Consider the following 9,547-nt stretch of genomic DNA (forward strand, 5'->3'; position numbering starts at 1 on the left):
TTTTCACCAGCGAACAGAGTACGAGGCGAATGGCAGAGAGGATTCAGAAGCGGGAATGCAAGAACTAGGGCACGGAAAGCAAAGGCGGCTAAAAGCGCAGCTCTTATGGGATATTCTCGAGCCAGATACCGTTTCAAAAAGTGCCTAGTCATCACCCGGCGGTTATTTCCGAAACCCCAGCATGCCACGTGGTCATCCGGCAGTTATTTCCAAAAAGCCGATGTGCCACCTCATCACTCGGTTATCATCCTCAAAATAACTCATGCGGCCGGCTATCACTCGGCGTTGACTCTAAAACGCTGATTTCATATTCAGTCGCTCGGCATTACCTCTAAAATGCCGACGTCGACCTTCAATCACTCGGCGTTGCCTCTAAAATGCTGATCTCGTGTTCAATCGCTCGACATTACTTCTAAAATGCCGACGTCGACCTTCAATCACTCGGCGTTGCCTCTAAAACGCTGATCTCGTGTTCGATCGCTCGGCATTACTTCTAAAATGCCGACGTCGACCTTCAATCACTCGGCGTTGCCTCTAAAACGCTGATCTCGTGTTCAATCGCTCGGCATTACTTCTAAAAATGCCGACGTCGACCTTCAATCACTCGGCGTTGCCTCTAAAACGTTGATCTCGTGTTCGATCGCTCGGTATTACTTCTAAAATGCCGACGTCGACCTTCAATCGCTCGGCGTTGCCTCTAAAACGCCGATACCGACTACAAGATTACTCGGCAGCTACTTCTGGAAGCGTCAGTGTGATGCCCAAGTTATTCATCAGTTTTATAATCAAGCAAAGCGAGACATCAAGAAGAGGCCAACGTCATTCTTTCATTAAGGGAAGACAATAAGCTTACAAATCAACTCTTTGCGAGTTGATGCTTCCCTACTATTACTACATTACATTACTACTACTACTATACTACGCTATACTACTCTACATTACTACTACATTATTCTAACTACACTATACTAATATCTAAAGACCAGTGGCGCTTAGCCACTGGCCTTGCTGCTGCTGCCACCGCCGCCGCCCCTGGTGCTGCCCTTGCTGCTGCCGCCTCTAGTGCTGCCCTTGCTCCCGTCGCCGCCGCCGCTGCCCCCGCCGCTGCCGCTGCCGTCACCGTCGCCGTCGCCACCGTCGTCGTCGTCACCGTCGTCGTCGTCGTCATCCTCGTCCTCGCCGCCGTCCGAGTCCTCCTCATCCGAGGAGTACTCCGACTCATCCGAGCCCTCGAGCCCGGAGCGCTCGACGGCCCGGATGTACGTCCAGACTTCCGCGACAATCCCCTGGGAGTCGTCTGAATCATCAGACGACGCCGGGGGAGAGACGGGAGCTGGAGACCCCTCGGACTCGGAGGAGAACTCCTCCTCCGAGTATTCCGAGTCGCCGAAGTCCTCCGACGGAGGAGTCGGCTCGCGCTTGCGTTTGTTACTCTTGCCCATGGCGGAAGCAGACGGGAGAGAAGAGAAGGATGCAGTAAAGAACAGCGAAGAGATGTGAAAAAACCAGAGGGGCAACGGCGTTATTTATAGAAGGGAAAGGCAACCGCTCACCTCCAACCGTGGTCACTGAACAGTCGCAAAGCATTCAATAAGCACTTCCACCCGTCTGAAGACACGTCAGACGGCTGACGCCGTTTTCATGCAACACTACACCCATTGGGACTCCAGTCAACAGCGCAAAGGATATGATTACACTCGCCGTCCCATCACATTATTACTCAGAAGCAGCCGGCTAAAACACTCAGCGTACCAAGCCGTCCCTTGCCCACACCCATTGGGGGGGGACGCCCAGGAATTATCAGTATATTTTTCAAAACGGTCACATCTGTGCAGGGCACACAGTGAATACCTCAAGACAAAAATGAGATATCAGTAAGGATCAGAGGAAAGCCAAATATAGCCAGCGAAGTACAATATATGGCCGACAGAAGCGACGTGAAGACTAGACAGAGAACGTCCATCAAACGTCCAATCAGTCGCAGAAGCAAATAAATTGCACTACCTAGCAAGATATGGATGGATTGCAAACTCGGCTGCTAAAGACAAAATATATGTGACCTCTGCAGCAAAATATTGATGACATAATGCTGACCTCCAAAGCGTAATGCCAATAGCTTCATGCCAATTTCTACAAACGAAATGGATAATTTTCAGCAAAGAGGCACGAAAGGAAGACCTTCGAATGGATTATCCTTAAAAAATCCATTTGAAGGTCGGGGGCTACACCCATTGGGTGCACCTCCGGTGCACCCCATGGATTATCACTCCAAGCCGAGATAGTGCCGACTTCTAAGGCGTGGGACAAGATTAAAAGACCAACCCTCAACCAAGATGCAGAAGCACAAATGGAGATAATTTCTGGGGAAGACCTTCGAGTAGATTATTTTCTAAAATCTACTCAAAGCTCGGGGGCTACACCCATTGGGTGCACCTCCGGTGCACCCAATGAAGTTCAGAATCCTACAAATTGAAATGCCGACCTCTAAGGCACAAGCATGAAACTAAGCTTCGGTCAAATGAGTGATCGGAGCAAGAGAAGACAGCAGGAAGTCATTTTTCTTTAAAACACCCGCAAGTTGGACCTGGGATCTTTGGGTTGATTACCTCTAAATTAACCCAAAGATCGGGGGCTTGTGGGGGATAGATATCCCCCGGGTCCACTAAAGGAGTAAAAGACCTCACGAAAGGCCCAAGGGCCCAATAAATCGTAAGGTCATTCTTTCGTGGGCCTGGGGAGAAACAACCAACAAAGCAGAGCAACGTGAGACCGGATTAGTGCAAACCCGGATGGCCCACAACGTCGAGCGAGTAAATCGCAACAGAGACCCGACTTTCCCGCGCTGAAGCCCCCACACAACGGAGCCATGCGGGGATAAGTCGGCGAGGATTATGTAGGGATAAACTCAAGAGGTTCACTACCTTTTAGCTACTTGTTGTTATCATATCCACGTGTACTGCCCCACGGTCGAGTATATAAGGCCTAGGGGGCACCCCTTCAGATCGATCGACCCTATCTTACTTAGCCACCCACATCAACTCTCTGTGTCTTCAATCCAGAGAGCCCTCTTGTAACCACGCTCACCAAGCATATTCACCAGGACGTAGGGTGTTACGCATCTCTAAGCGGCCCGAACCTGTAAACCTTGTCCACTGTCCCTCGTGCGATCGGCACGAACCATTTTGCTACAGTCGTCGACACCGTCCTACTCCTAGAAACACCTTGAGGGGCAACCCCGGGTGTGCGGTCGGACCCAAAACACCGACAACTCCGGTAGCTTCGGCTCCGGCAGTTGCAATTTCAGTGGTTTCAGCCCTGGTAGCTTCGGTTGCGGCGGCTTCGGCTTCGGCGGTCTCGGCAATAACAATTTTTGACGCCAATACCGGTGGCGGCGTCTGATGAATTACATCTGTCACTTGGATAATTCTGCGTTTTTTCGGCTTTGCAGGACTTTCTGCTGCCGAAGCTTTTTTGTCCTTCTGAAAAAACTTTATCAGTCCCGGTGCCAGCGGACTTAGCTTGACAGGCAAAGATTCAGTCATTACCTTCAGAATTTCTTCTACTTCGGCAGCAGAAGGTGTCGCAGGAGCTTCCTCATCTCGGACCAATCTCTTTGGTTCTGGAGATGCAGGCTTTGGAGATGCAGGCTTTGGAGATGCAGCTTTTCTTTTTCTTGGAGCAACCACCTTCGGTTCAAATTTTTCTTTCTTCTTCTTTGGTTGATCTTCGTCGTCTTTAATTAAAGTGCTAGCCACTCTTTTCCTTTTCTGCCCTTCGGCACCCTTGTCTAGTCGTTCGTAGTCAGGGTATTCAAAGCCTATAGCATCAAGCACTCTGTTTAGCCTTCGTTTCGGCCGGGTGCCGAAGGCTGCTGTCATCAATTGATCCTCTTTTTTAGAATAATTCCCAAGAATTTCAGTACTCATTACTTCGATTGTTTCGAGCCATTCTTAGCAGGGTGCTTTAAAATATTTCTTGAATTTATAGTGGTAGGGCAAGCGGACAAGCTCCCCCTCCTTCTTCTCCCTTTCGAGCTTCGACATATCCCATTCCTTCATAGTTGGAAATATCTTGAAAGCCAAAAATTCCTGCACTAAATCTCTAGTGACAATGTGCTCTGCAATAATCCTGAATTCAGCCAACGCGATTTGTGTTGGACCTTCTGGTGTCATACTGCATCGGGGTCTGGTCTCTCCGAAGATCAGTTCAAGCGGACTTTGTACCAGCTTCTCCTTGTCATCGTCAACTTTGACGTAGAACCATTCCGATTTCCAGCCTGCCGGCCACTTGCTTCGGTAGCTGATCACAGGAAATTTTGTACTTTTCCGATAGGAAAAATTATAACAACCAAAATTTTCATGTAACCCATCTTTTCTGGCTTTGGTTTGGTAATGTAGCTCATGCACCCGGCAGAAACCTTCGGAAAATGGTTCCACCCCCTGGCTTCGGAGAGCCCAAATATAAACACCAAGCCTAACAATAGCGTTAGGAGTTAGTTGATGAAGATAGATCCCAAACTTCTTTAGCACATCAGCAATCATCCTACTCAAAGGAAATCTCAAACCAGCTTTGAGGAAACTCTTGAAAAATAACTATTTCATCTTTCTGTGCCTTCGGGGTAGTCTCTTCTCCGCCAAAGCGAATCAGCTTTTTCTCATCTTCGCTAAAGTAGCCCGACTTCACCATTTTAGGAAAATTAGCCTTAGAGATGGTTGACTTTCCGAAGTCCAAGTGGCCGGGCTTGCTTGGTACTGCGATACTATGATCACCTTCAGAATCAGTCTCTTCAATATCTGCTTGTTCTGCTTCGGCAGCAGGGGTGTCTTCCGATGTCACCAAACCAGATCGCCTCATTGCTTCCGAGATAGGAACAGTTTCTGCAGCTTCGGTTTCGTCACCTTCGCGCTCAGCTCTAGCAGTAGAACGCACTCTGGCCATTTGATTTTGAATTTCTTGAAAATTGCTTGGAAATTAATAACCTTTCTTCCGAAGCTCTTCTTCTGACGAAGCAGACACTAAACTGGAGCTTCGTTTGAATGCGAAAGTCAAGCTTCGGCTATGGTTAAAATTTTTGGCAGCAAAACAGTGCAATAGCAATGAATGTTGTGGTAACTTCACACCTACCCGTTTGTTTATATAGTGCTGCAGGTAAGAAGGTGAATCGTCAGGATTTTTACACCAGGCAAACAGTTGCTCGCACCCGCTGCACGGTGGGCCGCAAAAACCAAAATAGTGAACCTGCATGGTGGGACCGCTACGCGCTCGAAAACTGTATCGTTTCTCGACAACGAGCTCAGGGAAGGTGTTTTTCGGACCTTCGGCTTCCTGAAGCCTAAGAGACTTTTTTCACGGATCAAGCTCGTTACGAAAAACGATCTAGCACCGCGAAGGGGCTACTGTTGGGACCATGCTTCGTCGCCGAAGGTCCTGCAGAATGGAAACAGCTTCGGCTGAAGCTGCCTAGACGTAATGCCGAAGGTATCATTCATGAAGCTTCGGTATTACAGCATGTCCGAAGATGAGGGATCGAACCGACTTAAAGATAGAATGACTTTTTAGTCCATAAGGGTCTGAGTCAATGTTGTAAACTTTTATGAGGGGCATGGTTGTAATTCTTCACAGGCTGTGCCCTGTGCCTATAAATAGTGAACAGTATTCCTTTACTGTTCACGCATTCCTGTAATTGCTAACGCATCACTCGGGAATTATTGTTTGTCAAGGCAAAGGTATAAATGTACCTAAACGTTGTATTCAAATATCTTAAATTCATATAATAAGATATATGGATGATGTCATTTATTTTCAATGTATTTATCTTTAATGTTTCATGTTTTACTTTATTTTGTATTATCTTTATAAGTTTAATTACGAAGGTGAAACCTTCGTAATATTATGCTCGTGACCTTCGTCCGAAGTCCATTAAATCCTTGTGGAGATAATGCTTCGGCGGACGAAGGACATTGATATTTAACATTTTATGTTGCCTTGTTCTTAATTCATAGCATTTGAGAACAAGTCCCCAACAGCTGGTTTGTCTTTTTTGTTTTGCCATGTTTGTTACATTTCAGCTCCACCTTTGTTACTTCATTGCTTCTTTTTTTGTTTGAAGTCCTGAAAGTGTGGGTGATTGCTGGTTTAAAACCAGCCAAAAAACCATAGAAGAATAAGAAGTGCTCTGCATCTCCCCTGGTCTTAAATTCCATCCCAACTTGAGGTGTGTATTTGCTGTCTATTGATGCATTGTTCCCTTCTGTTGCAGCTATCTGCTCACTCATAATGAAGGCATCAATCTGATCCTCTGTTAACTCTTCATCTCCTGCATTTGTTGTTTCAGCTTCTGCATCATCAAAGTTTGCACTAGCACTCGATGTTTTAGTTTCTTTTCCATCATCATTTTGCGCACATTCAGTTAGTTGTTGTACATGCATTATCTCAAAGAGATCCCTGTGGTATACTGCTTCCCCATAGTTAGATGTATCAGCTTCATTGCATTCCCCAAATGTCTCCTACAAAAAAATTCAGTTTTTTCGTTAGTTTTCTAATTTTTATTTATGTTATGAAATGTATAATAATATTATTTTTTTCCACAGACCCCCACACTTACCTTGGATATGTCTACATTTGCAAGCGGGGAGTCCTCCTCAAGAATCATCTGTGTGTATGTCTCACATGGTGCTCCTAGTAGGTTGTTGTTCATTGTTTCATTTTGTGTGCATAGGCCACTTTGCATTTCATTGCCTTCTTCGCTCACTGATTCTCCTTGCGAGTTATATATCTGTTCCATCATCAGATCCATGTATCCACCCTGCATAATCATCAAGGATCAATTAAATTCCCATATACAATTTAGTAGGTGTTGTTCATGTTTTTTTTCATTTTATTACCTGGTTTGGAACATATCCTGTTAACACATCCTATTGCCGCTATAAACATCATTGTTAACATCATTGTTTATGTTATGAAATGTATATTACTATTATTTTTTTCCCACACACCCCCACACTTACCTTGGATATGTCTGCATTTGCAAGCGTTGAGTCCTCCTCAAGAATCATCTATGTGTATGTCTCACATGGGGCCACTAGTAGGTTTTTGTTCATGGTTTCATTTTGTGTGCATAGGGCACTTTGCATTTCATTGCCTAGTTCACTCACTGATTCTCCTTGCGAGTTACGTATCTGTTCCATCATCAGATCCATGTATCCACCCTGCATAATCATCAAGGATCAATTAATTTCCCATATATAATTTAGTAGGTGTTGTTCATGTTTTTTTTTTGCATTTTATTACCTGGTTTGAAACATATGGCAGCGTCATTTGTGCGTATATCTGAGTACTGCTTGATCCATTTTGAGTAAAACGCCTTCCAGCCATCTGTTTTTTGCACATTCATAAAAATTCACAAAAAGTTTTTTAGTCTTCAAAACATGTGGATAGAATTTTTCATCTTATTCAACTGTAATTACGCGAATTCTCATATACTTTTTACCTGAGTACTTCCAATTATCTCCAATATATGCTGCTGAAAATTGGTAATTTCATCTTCTGAGAATATGTTGTCTTCAGTGACAAACTTGTTAGTACCATCAACATGAATCTGCGAAAAGGGAAAGAAAATTTATGCCTAGTTTTTTTTCAATCTTGGCTGTTTTTTCCAATTATCTCCAATACAAAAATGACTTCTTCCCATTCTTGCAAAGCACAGGTAGAAGCGAGGGGACAAACTCAAGGTTTAAAGACAATGTGACTTCGACTTATAGTGTGATCAGCTTCTTGCGTGAGTACCAAAGGATTGTGGAGCAAGTGAATGTGTCAGAGGAGTATGAGGATAATGAAAGCAATTGTAAACATCCAAAAGAACTAATGTTTGGATACACAATAGAGAGGCAAGCACAAGAAGTCTACAATAGAAACATATTCAAGAAATTCCAGTTCCAGTTGCAATCAACACCAAGGCTAAGTTACAACAGAACATCTAATCTGCATACTTTCGAGGTGTATCCAAAATCAAACCAAGAAGAAAAGCCACATAAAATAAGGAGGTACCTTGTTATGGCTAACCTAACATATGGAATGGAAGAGTTCACTTGTGTATGTGGCAAGTTTGATAAGGATGGCATTTTATGCTCCCATATACTTAAAGTGATCATTGAAGAAGGGCTCACGAAAATCCTAGAGCAATACATACTGAACAGGTGGAAGAAAAAACAGAAACAAATAGATGGACCACTGCTGCGTGCATCAATGCCAACCCACCCAGTGCTAAGACACAACCTATTGAGCCGGAAAGCAGCATTACTCACATCAGCAGCAACAAAAACAGAGAAAACTATGGAGTTTATATGTGAAGAATTAGACAAACTACAAGAAAAGGTTTGCCAAATGCTATCATTAGAAGAAGATGTAATAGCAGGACCTTCGACAGGAAGAGAGAAGGAAGACAATGCTGCAAAACATACAGGACCAGTAGTTGAAAATCTGCATAACCCTGAAGCAGTTAAACAGAAAGGAAGACCAAAAAAACCTACAAGGTTAAAGCCACTAGTGGAGGAAATCCGCATCAAGATGAAGAAGGCAGAGCAAAAGAAAAACAAGAAAACAAGCAATGCAGCAGCAAGTATGTCTATCTAAAAAACCTGCTTTTGTTTTTTTATAATTACATTGACTTAAAATCTATAATTTGTGTTTATAGGCCCACAAGGAAAGGAGAAGAAGAAGATGAAAAGAACAGCACCTTGAAGAATTACTGCTCCCCCTCCTAACAGAACCACCAACACTCACACTGAAAAAGATGCAGAAAAAATAGAGAGAAAAATGAAGAACACTTAGTGGAGAAAGGGGAAGGGATGGACTGTGCAATTATGATATATTCATATAGTTGGTGCAAACAGCAAAAAAAGTTTGTTTTTCTTTCAGTTGAGTCATGTAATCGCTTGCAAAAACAAAGTGTTGAAAAACAGATCATGCTTGCCTGATTAGATCCATCGCATCAGCCCATCCATGTACCGCATAGCTAGCTTATCTGGTATTGGGTCGTGCTCCATTGGCTAGGCCCTTCAGCAATGATTTACACACTTTATACCGCAAAAACATTATTTAGCTGCCACGGATTCCAATCTACTTGAGTTTATGGAGATGATAAAGAAGTTCCTATTATCTAAGTAGAGCCATAGAGGACAAGATGATAAAAGAAGTTCCTATTATCATAGTTTTTTTTGTTTAACCAAAAGTTCAATATGCGTTTTCTCTTCAAGAAACATGAGCAAAAAATTGCAGAAAAAATGGAGAAAAGAAATGAAGAAAATTTTAGGGGGGTGGGATGATGGGATGAGCTCTGCATTTATAATATATTAATAGAGATAGTACAAAAAGCAGAAAAATGGTTTTGTTTGTAAATCAGATGAGTCATGAAATCGCTTGAACAAAAAAAAACTCTAGACAAAAAAGAACTTACTAAACAGTAAAAAACAAACTCTTTAATTCAATAATAGTACGAACAACTTGGAAACAAACTGCAATCACACTTTTATTACATACACTGGGGAAA

General features: G+C 43.6%; 1 protein-coding gene and 1 long non-coding RNA gene across 2 annotated transcripts; one reads left to right on the forward strand and one right to left on the reverse strand.

Annotated features, from left to right (window-relative positions):
• Nucleotides 1–6,724: 6,724 nt before the first annotated feature.
• LOC103652466 (uncharacterized) lies at nt 6,725–7,594 on the reverse strand. Its single transcript, XR_002268463.2, has 4 exons — nt 7,490–7,594; nt 7,291–7,374; nt 7,008–7,208; nt 6,725–6,805 (listed from the first exon to the last, which is right to left on the reverse strand). It is a non-coding gene; the product is annotated as an uncharacterized lncRNA (long non-coding RNA).
• Nucleotides 7,595–7,609: 15 nt separating this feature from the next.
• Nucleotides 7,610–8,978, forward strand: LOC103651166 (protein FAR1-RELATED SEQUENCE 5-like). Its single transcript, XM_035966403.1, has 2 exons — nt 7,610–8,617; nt 8,693–8,978. Exons 1-2 carry the CDS (start codon nt 7,621–7,623, stop codon nt 8,737–8,739), a joined length of 1,044 nt encoding a protein of 347 aa, XP_035822296.1. The 5' UTR covers nt 7,610–7,620; the 3' UTR covers nt 8,740–8,978.
• Nucleotides 8,979–9,547: the final 569 nt, after the last annotated feature.

Source organism: Zea mays, chromosome 3, assembly GCF_902167145.1.
Source record: "Zea mays cultivar B73 chromosome 3, Zm-B73-REFERENCE-NAM-5.0, whole genome shotgun sequence".
In the NCBI taxonomy this organism is placed as follows: Eukaryota; Viridiplantae; Streptophyta; class Magnoliopsida; order Poales; family Poaceae; genus Zea; species Zea mays.